Here is a 20,181-nt window from a genome sequence, read left to right on the forward strand (position 1 = left end):
TGAAACTGCTCATTTGAGGATACGAAAAAACAAGTCATGGAAACGCGTTTTTGGAGTTAAAAATGTAGTAATAAATCATTTTTGATCATAAATGATGATGCAAAACATTAGTCGTGTCTAAAAGGAAAATACTGAATTCATGATTATGTTTTAAACCTGTTCTACTTTACATGATTCAGTAATGTTCATACACATACAGTGGGCTGTTACAGTATCATCCAATCGTACATTTCATACAAATAAACAATTGGTGTTGTTTGTATTGAGTGTAACGTGTATTATTTAATAACATTTTAATAATTTAAGAAAACGTGTAAAGTAAGTCAAATATCTACGCCAGTCAGTAAAAACAGGAAGTTAAAAAACAATTGAAGAAAACTAGGTGCTTCCAAACCAACTTTGACAAACACACAAGTGCATCAATCATTATAATCAAAACATTTAATATATATTATTCTGGAATCAGACAATCTGCATACTGAGTACTTTTACTTTTGGTACTTTAAGTATTTGTTGATGCAAATACTTTAGTACTTTTACTGGTGTAACATTTTGAATGCAGTATGTTCCTAAGGTCTGGTACTTCTACTTTTACTTAAGTAAAATATGTGAGTACTTCTTCCACCTCTGCTTTGTTGTTTAAAAAAACTAAAGCGACAGCATTGCAAAATAAAAAGCAAAAAGCCCCCCCCCCCGTCCCCCCCGAAAAAAGCCCCACAATGCGTCGCGCAAAGCACCGGATGAGCAAAGATGGCGGCATTTCCGACATGATTGTTTTTGTAAACTGTTGAACTTTGTTCTTTGCTAAAATACAGTATTTTAAGGAAATTCTATTGAGGTTTATTTGTATTATTTAAGACAGTCACACCACTTGTTTGTTTGGGTTGTTACAGTGGGTCGTGGTGTCTGTTCTCTGATTTACTCGCTGTTGTCTGGTATCTGTCAGTGAACAGCGGGTCTTATATTTAAAATATCCAGAAAGTGTTCGCCGAGCCCGGACATGAAGCCGGCTCTGACCCCTGTCCAGAAGCTTGTCGCTCACCCGGACTCCCGCTGCTGGTTCGTCAGCTGGAACCCGACCGGGACCCTGCTGGCCTCCTGCGGGGGAGACAGGGCCATCCGGATCTGGGGACTAGAGGGTGAGATCTCTTATAAGCCTGATTTATTTTATTTTTTAAGATAAGACGTACTTTATTCATCTCAAATCGGGTAGCTTTTTCGTCACAGCATGTTAAAACAAGGCATTGCACATCATGTGAAATGAAAAACGGTAGAAAACAAACAAACATTTATGTAAACATCGCAAAATAGAGAATAAAACAGATCAAAAAAGTGAAATATATACGAATTGACCTGAAAGATACAAATCTGTATACTTTCTGTCAAATAAAAACTATGAAACGGAATATGTCAGCTAACAATTTAAAGGAAGATATTATTTACATTAAGTTCCTCAGTTAACTTATAAAATACTGCATTGATACTCACAGATCTCCTATTATTGCTTTCCTACTGAATACACTTATAGTCACCTACAAATAAATAAAATGAGGTACAGCTTGACAGGATATTCTGTCTTTTATCTCTGTTGATTGTGGATTACCTATTTAGGTATAAAAGGTATGTTTTTTTTATTAATGGCTGACACCCTTCCTGACCTTCCCTCTTTGTAGGAGACTCCTGGATTTGTAAGACTGTGCTTCAGGATGGACACCAGCGCACTGTGAGGAAGGTGGCCTGGTCTCCCTGTGGGAAGTATCTGGCCTCTGCAAGCTTTGACGCAACCACATGCATCTGGAAAAAGAAGAACGATGGTTTTGAGGTTAGATGAGATCTTTCTTTTGCCCTTTGATTGTGCTTCACATTTAGTTGATTTAACCCAGAGTTTCATATATGCTTCTAGAGTTTGACTGTGTTGGAGGGACATGAAAATGAGGTGAAGTGTGTGGCGTGGGCCCCTTCAGGGAACCTGCTCGCAACATGTAGCCGAGACAAGAGTGTCTGGGTATGGGAAGGTTTGTGTTCACACTTTACATTTATTTCATATATCTAATTCATAGCAGGAAATCACCAAACTTCCTGATCTGTGCCTGTCTATGTGTTTATGATCTCCTTTCCTTTGTGTTTCACAGTGGATGAAGAAGACGAGTATGAGTGTGTAACTGTTGTGAACTCTCACACACAAGATGTCAAGCATATTGTGTGGCATCCAAACCAGAGGTAGGTTACCCTCTGCTGTATCCATTACGGCTGCACGATAAAGGGATACTTATGTAACAACGATATATAAAGCTCACTGTATTTAAAAGACTTAAGGAATTGATTTCTAATATTATTTTATTGAACTTAAAACAACTTTAGTTTTTTTTACATTTTACTTGATTTCGTACTCATTGAACGCATTCAAAAAAATGCAATACCAAATTGTAATGATGATAAAAAATACATATGTTGACCCTGTGTTCGTACAGCTCCTGGCTTCAGCTAGCTACGACAACAACATTTGTATTTACAAGGAAGAGGATGATGACTGGGAGTGTAAGGCCACGCTGCAGGGACACACCTCCACAGTCTGGAGTTTGGCTTTTGATGCGTCTGGAGAGCGGCTCGCCTCCTGCAGCGACGACCGAACGGTCAAGATTTGGAAAGAGTCTTCAAACCAAAGTGGAGAGGGTGAGTTGTTCATGATAGTTAGCACTATGCTTGTTTAAACTCCCATTAACAATATGTTTTAAAATAGATCAACCGATTTTGATCTTATGTATTCTTCCCCCGTTCTGCGTGTTGAACAGGAGACTTGTCGTGGAAGTGTGTTTGCACTCTCTCTGGGTTCCACGGAAGAACAGTGTACGATGTCTCCTGGTAAGACTGCGGGTGGATTTCTCTACAAAGTGACTTAAACAGTTGTATCAATATTTCTTAGTTCAAAGAAATACATAGATACATTAGACTATAAAGTGGCAGGTAATCTATTTGATTAGTTGTGAAATGGTGCATGGCTCTTGATTTGACTTATGTTAGTCAGTCTTAGTTAAATAATTGTAAATGACAGTATTTTTCGTTTGATTGAGGCAGGCAAAATTAGATCTGTCATCTTCTCGTGGCTCCTTCTTGAAAATACAACATGTAAAACGTTAAATTAAATCGAACACTCTGTCTTGACTCATTGGTGCGGAGTTGGAAATGACACAGGTAATACATGCCATCATGTGCACTCTGTATGTGAGAGCAAAACATGTAATTTTTAAATGCTTATTGATATTCATTGGAATACTTCCGCTCATTAGATTAACATTACTCTGCGTTCAGGTGTCGGCTCACAGGAGCGCTGGCTACAGCCTGCGGGGACGATGCAGTGCGAGTGTTCAAGGAGGATGAGACGGCAGACCCGGAGCAGCCTCTGTTCTTGCTTGCTGCTCAGGTGACCAAAGCTCACAGCCAGGACGTCAACTGTGTGTCCTGGAACCCGAAAGAGGCCGGACTCCTCGCCTCCTGCAGCGACGATGGAGACATCACCATCTGGAGGTTCCAGCAGGAAGACTGACCGACATGAAGGCTCTCACTGAACAAATGTTGTCGCTACTTACACTGGGAACTGTGGTCCCCTCCATGTTGTTCATTCAAGTCTAAGAGCTCATCTGATAGTTTGGCAGGATTTATCACAGTAATAGTGAATTAATGTCATGTCTACTTCGTATTGGATAATAATGCTTTGTGGATCATCTGCACTGAGTCTACATAGTTCTTTAAAAGCTTAATTAAGAATATATGATATTTCACGCTTATATAAATAAATGATTAAAAACAATTGTTTTGCTTCTCTTTATTGCAAAAAATATTCCAGACATTACATCATAATAAAAACATTTAGACCGGTCTAAGAAAAAAAACCACCCAAAATACAACTGGACAGTTTTTACTTTGCATTGATAGACCCAATTTAGAATAAGAGCATACAATCACTAACTTAACAGGGCAGAACATCTGGATAAATGTGGATTATTTTATTGATCTTTAACAGTTTCAGTCAAATATAAAACTGGCATTAGATCAAAGTTTAATACACTCACTAATAAACCCAGCTTCAGTGAGCAGTTTGTACCTGTAATACAGATCCTGTACACTTTAATTCTAGACCGGCGTTCATAATTCAGGTGATTTAAAACGTGACAACTGAACTAAAAACGACTTATTTTCACATGGGGAAAGAAGCTTACAGACAAAGTGAAGGGGCCATAGATCAAGCAGAATATCTACAGTAAAAAAAGCACCTACTGATCCCTCTCTATATCAAACAGAATGATGCAGGAGCAACGATCAGTGACAGATTAGTCTGAGTCACTGTCTCCTTCGCTGTCGGCCTCCTTCACATCCGCGCTGAACTTGTACTCCTGGTCACAGCCCATGTAGGCGTCGCTCATGAAGTACAGGGTGTAGTTGTGAACGCCCATCGCGGGGGCAACAAAGTCCAGCTTCACCTGCAGAGGGGGGGCATGACAGAATAACAAAATGAGGCCTCTTGTTTGTTTGAGTAACATTTTATGGTTGTGGAATATATGCAGCTCTCACTGACCTTTGCTTTCTGCTGCAGAGTCAGCCTCTTGATAGAGATAAGGCTGTTGGACTTGGGGTCTCCGATCACCACCCACCAGCCCTCCTCTCGTTTCTGTAACAACAAAACAAAGATGAATTAAAATAAAATAACAGCCTCCACCAACTGGTCAAGCGGCAGTTTAAATACTTGGTAATTGAAAACGTCACAGAGACTCCTGGAAATGTAAAATGCAAAGGCATTTACCTGAGGGAAGAGCGGTGCGATGACAGGCCCGGTCACCTCCTCCTCTCTCTCAAGCTGAACCTGAACCAGCACTGGACTGCCACTGTGAAGAAACATGGATATATATATATATCAGTATTTTATACATGATATAGAATCAGTAGTTTGTATTTGTATGTACTCAGATGTAAATGACAGGCTCCACACAAACCTCTTGAGGTTATCTTTCTCTGCCACCTCGTACGACAGCTCGATGTTGGGGTAGCGATTAGAGAAGCGAGCCACGTCGGCCATCTGTGCGTCTGTGAGCTGCAGCAGAGCGGTTCTCTCCTCGTCCTCCATCTCCATGATGTCAAAGATACTCTCCACACCCTGATAAGAAGAGCAATAGGATTTCAGTCAGTTTCAACATGATTAACAATGATTTTCTAAGTATAACTAGAGAAGACTGGTGTACCTTATCTGTGCAGCGCTTGATGTGCTCCGAGGTGAAGAAGGGCAGCTGTTTGAGGTATGAGTCCTTGGACCACATGGCCTGGGTCACCATCTGGGCAAGCTCCATGGCCGCCAGCGCAGGACTGAGCCAGCCGTTACTGGAGAGCACATCCACGCAGGCCTGGATCAGACGCACCGCCTGCAAACACAACACGCCGGTTACACACGAATCAACATCTGAATTCTAACAGTTTCTTTCCCTGTCTCAGGTGACGTGAAAAGGATCTCATCACACATTGCATAAAAACAATGCAAGACACAAATCTGAAAATGTATACATAACCGTGTTATATAACTGGGTTGTAGTTGGATTAACTAAGAGGACTTTTTTTTAAATATTGAAATTAAAACCTAATATTCTGTGATAAACAGAAGTGAATTTCAATCTTCTATGAATGAAAAGCTATTAAAGCGGTGTGAATTGCTAAAAATCAAATAAGCAGGTCGGAATGTATATAATTGGAATTGGCTAGGAAAAGTTGAACTAAGCACGAGTGTGTACCTTGCTCAGGATCTCCTCGGTGTCCGACTGCAGCTCTGCGCTCAGCTGCATCCTGGAGAGATGAGACTGCAGCAGCAGGTTGGTCTTCACGTGGGGATCGTTAAACTTGGGGTTGTTCAGCTTGTGGGGCACCTTCTGTGCCAGCTGAAACACAAAGGCAGGTTATTACAACACATTCAGTTTCATGTACTGACTTGGTACAGATAAGTTATGTATTTGTGATGCGAAACAATGGTAACCTATATCTGGGCTCTGTTTGTCTAACCTGTCGGAGAAGTGAATCCTCGTGATGCCTGATGGGAATGTTGTTGTACTCCGCAGCGTTGGAGATGATCTCAATTAATCCACGGATCTTTGTCTTGGCATTCAGAGACATGCTGAACAACTCTGCCAAACCCAACAGAACAACAAGTCAGTTATAAGAGAATCAACATGAGAGGATCTGTGTCCTGCATTGTAATCTGATAAACTGTGATAGGACGGTTGAACTGGAACAAACCGATGGTGGTGTAGTTGATGTAGTAGTACGCAGCGATCATGCCCAGATTGAGCGGAGCCACGTCCATCTCGTCCTCGATGCTGATGCACTTGGACTGCTCCAGGTCGTGCAACGTGTGCTCGACCAGCTCAGAGAGATGGTCCGACAAGTGGCGATGGGACATGCCTGACGAGGTAAACACAAACATAACCTTTACAGATCGTTCCAAACATCTGAACCAGTTAGTGTAAAACAATATTTAACCCTCTGAACCCCAGGTTGTTTCCTCCTGCCATATTTTAGTCAGCTTGTTTTTTACTTTAATATAAAAGTCCAGCCCCTCTAAGAAATCATTAATTTATTCAATCATGGCTTAAAGTAAAAACAACTTGTACATCAGTTGTCATGCTATAACTCATGAGAAACTGAAAAGACATTTTGACTGTTAACATTTTACAACAGCACTTCTTTTTCCATTTGACTCATTGATGGCAAACGGATGAGTTTTGTGGAAATGTTAAATAAGATTTTGTTGTTGATCAGATTTGGTCACATTTCCTTATGGGAGTGTTAGTCAAAGGATTTGTTCAAGGACTGTCAGAAATTACAAAAATCTGACAGTATTTGACAGTTTATGGCTATTTTAAGAACTCCAGTATTTAATTAGAAGATTAAAGAAACCATGCCTGATAAGGGTAAGACTGACCTTGCAGGTTGTAGTAGTTGGGGTTCTGGGTCATCCGGCGGTAGAGGAACGTCCAAGTCAGGTAGTCCACGGCGTCCTGCTTGTTCTCCACAGTCTTGGTGACGATCTCTGCGTTGAAGTGGTCATGGAGGCAGTGGTCCAAGTGAGACTCCACCGGCAGCGGCTCGTACAGGAACTTCTTGAAGAAGTCCTGTCAAGGAAAGGAAAGGAAGCTGTTTGGTTCCTGCTGCCCAAGGAATTGCTTTATAAACAGAACATGACAGAAACATCGGAGGCATCTGTACCTTCTTGGAGCCCTGGCACATGATCACACAGCGTCCCTCATCATCCAGCATCGGTCTGTTCGCCTTGCCCACCATCTGGAGCACGTCATAGATGGGATAGTCCACATATCTAAGAGAAACAGGAGGAGAATGTTACCAACACAATACTCACCGTACACTAATTCATAACACCATTAACTAGTTGGAGCCTTACGCATGGATTTTGCCGTTGTAGTACTGGGTGTCCATGACAATGACGAGGTGTGCGGAGATGTTGATTCCCCAGCAGAGTGAACGAGAGGACACCACCACCTGGACAGCTCCTGTAAAAAAGGAGAGGAACCAAAATGATCAAACATGATTATTTATTCCTAAGCCTAAATAGAAAGAGCAGTAGATGCAGAGCAGCAGTTAGTCATACCAGAGTTAAAGAGCTGCTCCACTATCCTGCGCTCAGTGGCAGACAGCCCCTCGTGCAAGTAGCCCACTCCGTTGGCCAGCGTCTCTTTCAGAGTAGCGTCATTTATCTTCGCCAAGAAAGGAGCGAGGTCTTTCTCAGTGCAATGCAAGAACCTACAGAGAGACAACACGTTCATTATTCATGTAACCGCAACAGCAGCACCATCACAGTCCCAATCCCTCAGCTACAGGCGTGATTTCATTGTGGTGACTGACCTCTGAGGAACCACGTCCGCGGCACAGAAGGTGAGGATGTCGATGGCTGTGAGGCGAGTCTGTCTGCGGGACGGGACGAACACCACGGCCGGCTTGGAAGGAGAGTGCTTCATGATGGCGTGGTACACTGGCTTAGCCATGGACAGCAGGCGAGTCTGAGTGTGACTCACGTTGAAGCCCTGAAAGACATTAGAAAAGTTAACAGCAAATCACTAGCTTTGCTAAACTGAATTTCAAACACTTTTTAAAGCATTTTAGGGCGCTTTTTTAAATGTTTATTTTCACCACCTTACAGCTGTGGTAATGTACATGTTTATATGCCGCGCACATAGTACACTGATAACTTCACTCCATCGCAATATATCAGATGTTACTGTGTGATAAATCAACCAAAATTATGTTTGGTGAGAGCATTCTACAGAACGGTGACTTATTATGAAGGAGGAAGGAAACTTTGTTGTCTTTCTCCTTTATAATAAGACCCCATTCTTTCAAAAATGTGTCACCTGTCTGTTTGCAAATAAAAATGTCAAGTAGTTGGTAGCAAATCTAATAAGCCAATGATATGCAGACCTGGATGTGCAGCTCCAGTGGAACCGGTCTGACATTGGGGTGGAAGTTGAACGTTGCCGTGGTGCTGCAGCCCAGCCAGTGAGCCACGTCTTTGGCGTTGGACAACGACGAGCTGAGGGCCACGATTCTGATGGGCCGCTCAATCTGAGAGGAGATGTACCTCATCCTGGAGCAGATGACCTCTAACACAGGCTAATGAGAAGATACAAGGCACATGAACATGCTGCAGTCGACACATGACTATAACACTGCAAACTAAGCTGTATGACAAAATAACAGAAACTCAGAACAACAATTATTGTTTTCTTACCCCGTTTTCTCCTCCGATGAGATGAGTCTCATCCACAATGAAGAGGCTGACGTTCTGGACGTTCTTTCTCTGCTTCCAGCGACGAGACAGGATGTCCCATTTGTCGGGGGTGCTGACAATGATGTCCCCCTTTCCCAAGAGCTTCAGATCTGTGCTCGTTTCACCCGTCAGCAGCACCACCTTTTTGTTCAGGATGTCTTGGAACTTCTGGTGCCAGTCGACAAACACCTGAGTGACAAAAGATTGACAGAACATATTTTTAGTTAGATGGAAACTTGATTTACAGCCTTGAGGTTGTATGCCTCTGCCAATCAGTGAGCCGGCAGTTTATATCCATGTTTGTCGAAAATGTGAACTTCATCATTTTATCCTTGTGGACATTAGGTTGAAAACGTCATGATTAGCATAACCATTATAATTTAATTCTCAATTCAAAGGACATTTGTGACAAATTTAAAGAAATTCCCTCAAGCGTTAACCATTTAGAAAAAAATCAAGTTCACAAAACTGGGACAACTCTAAAACATAATGCCCCCTGATGCCCACTGACAACTTCTAAATAACTTCTTACCTGTTCGGCCAGCGCTTCCATTGGTGTGATGTAGACACAGCGACCTTCAGCGTTGTGCAGCAGCATCCTCAGAATAGCAAACTCGGCACAGATTGTCTTTCCGCTGCCGGTGGGAGCTCCCACAAACACATTATCGTCACTGTTGTAGACAGCGTTGAACACTGGAGGGACGGAAACGACACAACTTAGTCAAGATAATAATGGAGACATCCAGAGAAAGCAATATTTCAAAAACCTGATGATGGAAAGAGGGGCGGTCTGTTGTTCTTGTCCTGTACCTTGTGTCTGGATGGGGTTGAAGAAGGGGAACTTGTTCTGGTAGAGAGCCTCAAAGGCGGAGTTCCTGAGAGCAGTGACGGGCAGTGGCTGCAGGTCCAGCAGCTCAGTAGGTGGAGGGTACTTCTCAGGTAGGATCAGGTGACGGAACGACACTGGGAGCTGAGTTTCACAGGCTGAATTGAAACAGAAAAAAATGAGCCAATTGTTTGAAATGCTTTTTAAAATGTGTGAATACTGCGAAAAATGTTTCAAGGAGTTAGCTTACAGAGCCATCGGTCTGAGACCACGCGGATGAAGTACTGTGGCGGCAGAGGCTCGAACACCGGGACAAAGAAAGTCACAAGATGTTCGTCCTGGGCGTACTTGGCCTTGAGCAGGAAGTACTCGTGGTGGAGGATGACCTCACTGTCCACATCCTCGACCAGGATCCAGAAAGCCTCAGAGGATCCATGAATCTACGAGCAAAACCGTGTTAATACAGACATTACCAGATAAAATCCATGGAATCACACGTGTTTATTTTAATGATCAAGCTGTTTGGGGCCTACGATGCAAAATTGAAGCAGTTTAGGTTCAGTTCATTATGGGTGTATTTACCTTATCATCCCACTGGAAGTCGGGCGTGATGGTGAGCTCCACCTTCAGCGTGGAGCGGGTGATGGGCTGCAGATGGACAGCGAGATCCAGTTTGGGGAACTGGTGGACATATTTGTGGATGGTCTTCCCCATTTTGGGCATTCGGATCAGCTCCCCTGAAAAATTGAATTAGTGGTTCCAATTACTCTCCTGGCTGAGGAGTAAATCCAGGGACCATGTGGTTAGAGGGAAGGAAACTCACCAATCTCATTGTGGTTGAGGTCATAGAGACGCTCAAAGGGGAAGTTCTTCTTCTCGATCTTCTTGATCACCTCCTCTGGCAGCTTCTTGAACTGTCGCAGCGGAGACATGGACTGCCACCTGTGGAGAGCAGGGATACAAAAAAAAATAATAATCAGCGACCTGCCTCTGCAGACAAAACAAAGCTTGGCCTGATGTGGAGAGGAAGAGTGGCAGACTTACATTCTTTTGTCAATCATCTTGCAAAGATTCATGGTCTTGTCGGTCAGTTGAGCCCAGCCCCTGTTGAGGACGATCTCAAAAATGGCCCGCATCAACCTTCCAGCACTCTGCAAGAAAAACATACAGAAAATTTAAAGCAATCTCATGACAACATCAGTTTTTAGAAGCAAGAACTAAACATTTCCATTCTAAAATCAGGCTTAATACCTATTGTTGATGTAGAACAGAAATGTGTAAAACGGAAAAGAATCAGGGTAAAAACTGCAATTCTGAGATAAATATAAAACTAAAGTTGAACAAAAAATTAAAAGAGTAGGTTAATTTGTACCTGTGTAACATACACCATGTCGGCCATGAGAGCAAAGCCTTCCAGTTTGAGTTGGGAGATGTACGCCTGGAGCAGCACGTTGATCTGGAATGATAAGACACCAAACATAGGGTCAACTTTTTATTGGAATTCAACAACTTCTGTTTGTATTAGACAGGAAAGAAAATCAATTAAAGCTTAGTTTGCACACCAGAAAATCAGATAGAACAACGCCTCTACTCCTGTTGATGGTAATTTAATGTCATTCTTATAAACTGATCAGGAGTTATGAAAGCTACCTTAGCACTGGGCTCCTCGATGCTTTCCTTCACAGGAATGGGAACTCTTTCCAGCAGCTTCTGAAGTTCCAACTTCTCCTCCTAAGGACACATAGCAACCAGTCAGTCAAATTAAAATAAACTCAGCATGTTAAAGGATCAAAGTTAAGTTGGGAGTTTAAACTGAACCGCCATACCTCTCTCACGTTGATGTTCCTGAACTCTGAGGACAGTGAGAAGACTCTGAAGAGCTCAATCTCACTGAGAGTGGGCTTCAGCAGCTGGTTGTAGGTTTGAATGGAGTCATGAGTGATGTAGAAGTGACTGGCAATGCGTCCCAGGTCTGTAACCTTCAGGAAAAGAGGCAAAAAAAACCCCAGCATTAAAATCCTGAAGTCGAACTGTTTACTAACTTAATAGCAATCATAAAAAAAATAATGAAAGAGATGATCACTAATGGAGGAGCATACCTGGAAGCTTCCTGTCCTCTTGTCATACTTGACGAGGTTGTTCTTGTCCAGGACATTGGCTGCTGTGTGCACCAGGTCAATCCTGCGCCTTTCCAGCAAGGGGTCTGAACTCCGGTCATCGTGGGAGACACCGTACAGGGTGGGGTTGCGTAGCATACGCACATACAGGTAGGTGTAGCCGAGCCAGTTCACAGCATCCTGACGACACAATAACATGAGTTACAGAAATTGTAAAAGAAATGGAATATTTGATTAACTCCTCGTGCATCTGATCATGCGGCATGCTACTGACCTTTACAGTCTGCACGTTGCCCAGCACTATCTCGGCATTGAGCATGTCCGGCAGCTTGCACACCATCTGGCTCTCTATGGGCAGCTGCTGGTTGAGCAGCGACAGGTAGTACTGCAGCTCTCCGTGGGACGTGATCAGATTCCCTCTCCCTTTGTGTCGTACTGAGGACGTCCGGCTCGACCAAGCATCTGTAGGAAGACACAAGTTATCAAGTTATTACTGTGAAAGGTCCAAATGGAAGTCATTCTTGCCATTTAGTATGCCACCAGCAAATCTCACCTGCAAAATGTCCAGGGCTCCGAGCTCAGTCCACCTGCCTTTCTCTGGGCTGTACACCTGAGTGCCTTTGATGATGACGGTGTGAGCCGGCAAGTTGACACCCCAAGCCAGAGTAGCTGTGGACACCAGGACCTGGATGTGTCTGTCAGCAAACAGATCCTCTGTCAGCGTACGGTCCACTCGGCTCATACCAGCGTGATGGATCGCGAAGCCGTAAGGCAGCAAATCCTTCAGTTCAAGGTTCTGGAGGAGAAAGTTCATGTTTAAGTCTAACAGGGTTATAACAACGAGTAACCTTTAATGTGCTTATCCACCGGACTCTGCTGCAGTGAAGTTTGCATTGCCTCACCTTGCACTGCTCCGCCTCTGTTCTCAACACTTCAGTAGACGCTGAACCCTCTCTGAGGAAAAGACCCAGCGTGTCCTTCTCTAAACACATGTCTCTGATGGCCCTCGCTGTCTTTCCTGTCTCCTTCCTGGAGTGGACAAATACCAGCACCTGATGGAGACAGCAGAAGGTCACAAGTGTCTCAAATCTGGTAACACGTTATTGATCAGTGCTAGTTTCACCTGTATGTGAAGCAACTGCATGCATGCAGTCAGTTATTGTGTTTTTTTATTCGGAGAACTGACCTGATTCTTTCCAGCATGCTCCATTATCTTTTCGTAGACAATCTCATTCATGATCTGGAAACGCTTGATGGCCTTTTTCTCTGTGATGCCAACATAAGTCTGCTCCAGGGGCACAGGGCGGAAACTACACAGAAAAAGGATGTGGTTATCAGAGAGGAGCATTGTGCAAACAGGAAAAAACACATGTAGGCGTTATAAAAGTGTCAATCCTCTACAACATGCGAACAAAACATGATCAGGGTTCAGTGATCATGTCTTATTTATAAGCCGCTAACAAATAACAACAGAGTAAATGTATGACATGTTTCATCCTTTTTTAAGTAGAAGGAATTGGGAGTTTACCATCTTTTAACACCACCCAATTAAACGCCAGCTCCCAAAGTTATTAAGATGCTAGCTTGTTTTTAGACTGCATGCTCTCAACAGAGTCAAGAAGGTGGCAAGATGGCTCACACCTTAGCTAGTTCCATCTCACTATTAAACACATTGTTTTATCCTGATCGGGGATGCCAGTTGCTAGTTTTACCTGTCCAAAGACACATTTTACTTAGCCCGGATGACGTGTATGCAGCCTCCGAATAAGCATACCTGTTATCAAAGTAGAAGAGTCCCTTGGCAGGATCTACACGCAGACAGGTAGCCACATCCTCGTAGTTGGGCAGCGTGGCACTGAGGCCGAGCAGACGCACATCCTCCTGGGTCAGCTCCACGTTACGGATGGTCCTTGCCACCAGAGATTCCAACACGGGTCCACGGTCATCGTGCAGAAGGTGGATTTCATCCTGCATATGAGAGTATAGGGTTAAATCATCTGCGCACACACAATAAAAATGTACTAGACTAGGTGTGTTATACGACGGCACCTTTTATCAAGACATTCAGCACTTACAATGATGATGAGCCGCACTAGCTGGGTGTATGTACGCTCTCCGCCTTTACGGGTGATGATGTCCCATTTCTCAGGGGTGCAGACGATGATTTGAGTGGCGTTGATCTCCTCTTTACAGAGCTGGTGGTCTCCTGTCAGCTCAGAGACTGTGATGCCGTACGACGCCAAGCGCTGTACAAAGAGAGAAAGTAAGTAAATCAACAAAACAGCACAGTGACAGAAATTAAAGATTTGATCTAAAGTATATAAATCTCAGCAGTACAGCGGCAGGGCTCACCTTGCTGAAACTTCCCACCATCTCCTGTACCAGAGAGCGCATAGGGGCAATGTAGATGATTTTGAAGTCGTCCACATTGATGGTTCCATCCAGGTTTATGTGCTTTCCAATTTCTCTCAGCATTGCCATTAGAGCAACATTGGTCTTACCAGCTCCCTGTGTGCACAAAGAATACACGTTATAGGAGGAACTTGGCTTGTGGATAAATAATCACAACGCTTTTGGCTTAACTACGTTTCTTACCGTAGGTGCACACACAAGCAGATTCTCATCCGTCTCCAAGGTGGTCTTGTAAAGTTTGCTCTGGATACGGTTCAAGGTTTTGAAACCTTCAAATCCAGCCTGTGCATACTTAGGCAACTTTTCAATGGGGACAAGCACCTGTTGACACAATAATATGCAGAATGAAAGTCATGAACACATCTATACACTGCTTTTTGTCACATGGCTATGATACGTTTTCCATCGTGATTCAATTAACCAACCCACCTCATCGTCAGCGAAGGGCTTGGGCTTGAGGGCAGGCACGTGAACTTCTTCATAACCTTTGCGCTGCTTGCGGAACGAGCCGTCTGGCAGCTGGCAACGCTTGTTGGCCATGAAGTGGCTCCCCTGTGTAAAGGCCAGGTCTTCAAGGTCCAGCAACTGTCGAGAAGTCACTGACTGCAGGACGAAAGGAAAAACGTTATCAATGATACTATCCCAATGATGTAATCGTGGGTTAGCCTTTAGTTTAAAAATATCATGTGTAGCTTGCATGATATGTATTTGAAAGTATTTACCTCTCCATGGTCAATGTCCATCGCTTCCATGTCGTCAACACGAGACTTCCTCAACCGCTCCCTGCGAGAGCGCTCCTCCTAAGAAACAAAATGGATCTTTAATGGACCAAACTAAAAGATACTTTGATGCCTTGTTCTTGCAGACTTTTAAGAGCAACTGGTCTTACCCGGATAATATCCTCCTTTTCAGTCTCTTGCAGCTGGTAAAGAATCTTTGAAAGTTCCTGATCAGACTCCATTTTCCCAATGATCCTCTCCTTCTCTGCCTCGCTCTGAGCACTTGCCAGCATGGTACAATACTGAACTGTTTGTCAGAAGGGAAGTAATAATTAATTTTAAAAAATTGTAAAGAGATCCAAAAGCGTGAAACTGCATCATTTACACCATTGACTTACTCATGCGACGATGCTGGCGGAGGATTTTGATGAAATCGAATGTGTTGAAACCCAGCAGCAACACCAGCTGGTTCTCACATTCCCTGTCATCGCTGGCAGTCTGGAATACAGAGACACAATGGATGAGCTTGTCTGAAAAATCTATACATGTAATTGTGCTAAACATAAACACACAATAGCAAAAAATGTCACATACCTTGAGGATTTCTAAGACTTCATCAGCTTTCTTTTGAGAAACGATGGCATCATCATAGAAGCGGCTGAGCTGACGCTGGAGCCAGAAGGCATCAATGTCTCGAGGATGCAGATCTTTCTTCTTCACGGTCATCACATCGCCTGTGGCCCCCAGCTATATAAAGAGTAGTTGATTAACTTCCTGTGTACTAAATGTTGGTTAAAAGGACAGTTTAATTCAGTACAGATATGTTCCACTTACATTTGCAGAAAGAGCACAGCCCACTCCTGCCTCCTCTCCTTCGCTGTCTTCATCGGAGTTGAGTTGTTCGTCTCGTACTTCTCCAAACGGATCTTCATCCCCTTCCTAAAAATCAAAGAATCAAAAATACATCTATGACAGTCATTTATCGAACAATTACTGATAACTATTTTAAGGAACAAGTAAAAAGACAGTACCTCCTCATCAGATTCAAACTGGACATTCACACCGTATGTTTCGTCAATGTTGTCATCTGAAAGGGAAAGATTCAGTATGCAATCACAAGACTATTAGCATAAAATCTGACAGAACTTACTGACAACTTCATAAGGTCATTTTAAATAAATTCCACATAATTATTTCTAGTGCATTTACCCATGTTCTGTAAGTCTTTGTCCCCTCCGTAGTCCGAGATCTTCTTGCCCAAATTAACCAGCACGTGGTAGCGCGTGTCATCAGCAGGCCCAAGAAGCTGCTCTACTTCACGTCGCCTTTCCTTATCCCTCATTTTATCGTTTTTCAACACGGCTAACACTTCATCAGCTGCTCCACACAGAATATCACGTGGCTGCAAAAAGATATAATAACCCGGTCAAAAAAGGTTTCAGACACTGATGAAAAAGAAAAGCTGGCATTTTATTGTTTTCTGACCTGATCTCCCAAAGCAGCATGGATGAAGCTCAGCAACACTTCATAGGTCTCTCTGGTTTCTTTGGTTTTAGGCTTGTAGACAATGCCCACCATTTCATCAATTCCTTCAGACAGAAGGGTGAAGCCCTTCATTTTATTGATGTCGTGTCTGTCTTCATCTCTTTTTCGCCTCCTGTAAAGGCGGAAAACAAAAGTGTTATAGGGAGAGTTGCCTGGCAGACAGCAGGAAAGATTCAGAAGATCCTAAATTAAATCAAACCATACCATATATAAATGTGTTGCATTTCTTAACTTTCTAGGCAGCAATTCGTTTCTGTAGAAAATCAGAAACCCCTTGCAGAGCCTTTAAACAAGCATGTGTCATCTAAGTAAATATTTTTGTTAACTTTATTTTCAAATTTTGGCAGTTTAGCAATTCAACACTAAACTGCATAGTGTAAATGTATTAGTAAAAGTAATAATACAATTATATTTTAAATCTTACACAAGCAGATAAGATGGTGGGAAGTAAGAATGATTGTAAGCTGCAGCATAATGCATCATGCAGTAAAGGGGAGTCTTGTACAGAAGGAATTCATGTATGGTACCTTAACAGACTATACTCCATTTCCAAACCAACCAAGTCCATAGGGACAGAGCTAATACAAGCAATGCATTTTGCAGACAAGTAAAGTTACTATTTGCATATCCCACGACACGAAGTGAACCAATGGTAGAATAACACTTGCGAGCTATTGTACATGATGGGGGGCACACTTGGCTATTGCATTTGACAAAGATAATAAAACGTTATGTTGACTGACTTGTCTCGTCTCTCCTCCAGTTTCTGAGGTTTGGTCCTCTGAGACTTGTCACCCATCTTGGTCCCCTCCAGTTTCCCCACCAAGGACAACACCTCTCCGGTAGGCTCATCTCTCCGTGTGCGGTCGATCAGAGAGCGATCAGCTTGTAACACCAAGTTAGAGTTCTGAACATTCAAAACAAAGACAACGTGATCAGTCAGGGCACCAGTCTGCACTCACTGCGGCTAAGCTAACTGCTAGTTAGCATAGTGGCTAGCTAAACACGGAGTAGCCTGGATTAAAAACGTATGCTAGCTAGTTAGGATACTCAGATAACAGCATATTAAATACTAACATAGATAAACAACTTCCTGTGTGTTAAATTTATACTATGAAATCAAACTCAGTACTCACCGCTTTGTACTCGTACTGCAAGCTACGGGCAGTAACATCCGCCATGGTGCGTGTTTCTTCTTTTAGCTTTTAGCGCACTTTACTACAACGTGAACTAGACTAAACACATCCACAGAGTCGTCTCCACTCTGTCCTTTTATTTAGAGGCTGAGAACATCAGTGTATTCTTTAGATTTGTTGCATGAGATTGTTTTCAAAATGTCCAAGTTTCATTCAAGTAAGTGCGTCTCTGTTACGTTACAAAGCAGCGGTGGTGCTAACACACGAGCACACAACAAGCCGCCTTTGACTTCCGGTTCCGGTGTCAAGTTTTAGAACGTATCCACATAACAAGTAGGTCCCCCTGTAGGCTGAAAAAAATATGAAATAATAATAATAGATATAATCATAATAATCAAATTAATAATAAAACCAACACGTAAAGAAAAAACGACTATCTGTCTCTCTGTCAGAATCAGAATCGTTTTTTTGTTCCAAGTGCGTTACAATTACAAGGAATTTGCTTTGGTTTAAATGATGCATACAAAGACACATATTTGAAGAATTCTTAGCAAATAATAATGCAATTATAAAAGATGTTTTAAGACTATCGTAACAAAGGAAAACAAAATACACAAAATATAATAATGTGAGTGCTGTACAGTAAAATATACTGAAATATGAAAATACTATATACTATATTCAAAGTAGAGAGCTGTGCAAATTTAAAAATAGGTAGTGTGGAGCAGAAATGTGCAACAAGTTGTGCAGGATAATATCATTTATGTTGCTTTTAAGAAATTAGCTAAAAGATTTCATAGTTTCTCCAATATCTTCTCAAGTAGAGTCCCAATACAAGATTCAAGATTCAAGATTCAAGAAGCTTTATTTATCTCGAGGGAAATTGAGGTACTATGTTTATCCTCTATTAATCCTGACATTATTTCTTCATGATACTTCTTGAAGTCTTTTAGCAAATGTATATCAGTTTACTTTTTTTTTTGCAGCCTGTGAAGTGTAGTAGGGTGCATGCCTATTTTATGGCAAGTTTGTCTACATTTTCAACATTACTGTTTAAGAAGAGAACAACTCACGTTATTGCTGTCAATAAAACTGTTACAAATAAATCATAGACATTCAATGTTACTAATAGATTGTTCTTAAAACGTATTAATTTATGTGTTTTGATTTTGATTCCCTAAAATAATAAACGTTATGAGTACAGTTTCTCAATCTTCAACATGCAATCCAAAGCCATACAACACATACCTTTTGTAATTATGTATTATATTTGTAAATAATGCTACTTAAGATGCTTAATCAACTTATGTGGTTGCTCCTAAAGTGAAGTAGACGCTGTAGTCTTTTTTGCTATTTAAATGTGCTGCACTCATAGCTTTCACAACCAGATGGCAGCAAGAGAGACCAATTTGCCCTTTAGTGTTTTGCTTAAAGATAACTAGGCTTGTCAACAGGAAGAATGATCAGCTAGTGATAAAAAACAGTGATTAAGGGACAACCCATTACACTTTATAGGCTACAGACACTTCCCTATATATCAATGCTTTCTCCTGTGTATTTGAATGTTCATTATGCATGGATGGTGAATGGATTTAACAAGTACACCTGCAAGTCTTTAAAAATATATATAATCCAATCAAAAAGGTGGAAATTGTTGAATGTGTTGAAATGTGTGATAGGTGTATACATGTTTTAAAAAAAAAAGTCTACATTTTGGGCCAAAACATTTTTCTAACTGATGAAACCATTAATAGGGGCGGCAGTGGCTCAGTCAGTAGGGACTTGGTCTTGGGACCGAAGGGTCGCCGGTTCACGTCCCGATCGGACCAAAAAGGCACCTAACCTGTATCTGCTCCCTTGGTGCTGGGTACCTGGCTGCCTCTCTGCTCTGCCACCTCTCCTCTGCATTTGGTTGTGTGTGCATGTATTTCCTCTGTGTTTGTGCATGCATATCCTCTGTTTAATGTGTGTCAACACAACAGAGTAGAGAAAGCAATTTCCCTGTAAGGGATTAATAAAGTATGTCTTCCTCTTCTTCTAGAGATGATATAATGTAGAAACAATACTAGGAAACGGACATAAGCGCACAGTAGAGAAAGATGCCGTTAATGTGGCTGTGACCTTTTTCCTGAGAGGAGTGTAGTATTAACTCTCTATGCCCTCATTTGACTTTAGTCCCCTTTTGCACATCTGGCAACAACATCTGTCGTTTTCTGCCAGTCAGGATGTCTGATGATTTACATCTACTGAGAAGGCTTTTTAACCTCAGTCCCACCCAACACCAGACTCATAGAAAGAGAAGCTGACACCGATGAATGGGCTGCATACATCAGTGAAATCAATTACAGGGTGGTGTGGGGAGTGTGGGTATCTAACTCTTTCGCATATATAAAAAATGTGAATGGTGAAGGGTTTCTGTAGATGTTCCACTGTGTTGATCCTCCTTTGTTCTGTCAGTGCAATAGTGTTGTGAATTTGTGTCCTCTGTTGTTCAAATAGATTGTGATTAACAGTTAGGAAGCTTGTGATGTTGGTGAGTAATCTGGATTTAGTCAGCTATATAGAAAATATTGAGTTTTATCGCATAAAGATCTTTTCACCTAGTTAG

At 42.2% G+C, this 20,181-nt stretch overlaps 2 protein-coding genes across 2 annotated transcripts; one reads left to right on the top strand and one right to left on the bottom strand.

Moving 5' to 3' along the window:
• The first annotated feature begins 710 nt into the window (after window positions 1–710).
• On the top strand, window positions 711–3,808 carry ciao1 (cytosolic iron-sulfur assembly component 1). The gene is given in 7 exon segments (XM_063896649.1): window positions 711–1,139; window positions 1,674–1,822; window positions 1,904–2,015; window positions 2,133–2,224; window positions 2,472–2,673; window positions 2,793–2,862; window positions 3,310–3,808. Coding segments are annotated over 7 exon segments (999 nt in total). The 5' UTR covers window positions 711–1,000; the 3' UTR covers window positions 3,545–3,808.
• Window positions 3,809–17,835, bottom strand: snrnp200 (small nuclear ribonucleoprotein 200 (U5)). Its single transcript, XM_063896647.1, is given in 45 exon segments — window positions 3,809–4,478; window positions 4,574–4,666; window positions 4,799–4,880; window positions 4,989–5,149; window positions 5,235–5,411; window positions 5,775–5,918; window positions 6,040–6,161; window positions 6,274–6,438; window positions 6,959–7,148; window positions 7,243–7,351; window positions 7,436–7,544; window positions 7,643–7,794; window positions 7,897–8,075; window positions 8,470–8,661; window positions 8,780–9,007; window positions 9,351–9,511; window positions 9,629–9,802; window positions 9,895–10,084; window positions 10,227–10,381; window positions 10,468–10,586; window positions 10,689–10,795; window positions 11,017–11,100; window positions 11,295–11,375; window positions 11,471–11,623; window positions 11,744–11,941; window positions 12,036–12,172; window positions 12,175–12,223; window positions 12,315–12,557; window positions 12,664–12,813; window positions 12,948–13,071; window positions 13,536–13,729; window positions 13,837–14,007; window positions 14,114–14,269; window positions 14,357–14,494; window positions 14,603–14,776; window positions 14,896–14,973; window positions 15,063–15,199; window positions 15,291–15,390; window positions 15,487–15,639; window positions 15,727–15,831; window positions 15,924–15,979; window positions 16,102–16,294; window positions 16,378–16,549; window positions 17,181–17,344; window positions 17,574–17,835. Coding segments are annotated over 45 exon segments (6,414 nt in total). The 5' UTR covers window positions 17,619–17,835; the 3' UTR covers window positions 3,809–4,328.
• Window positions 17,836–20,181: the final 2,346 nt, after the last annotated feature.

The sequence above is a fragment of the Eleginops maclovinus genome, chromosome 12 (genome assembly GCF_036324505.1).
Source record: "Eleginops maclovinus isolate JMC-PN-2008 ecotype Puerto Natales chromosome 12, JC_Emac_rtc_rv5, whole genome shotgun sequence".
In the NCBI taxonomy this organism is placed as follows: Eukaryota; Metazoa; Chordata; class Actinopteri; order Perciformes; family Eleginopidae; genus Eleginops; species Eleginops maclovinus.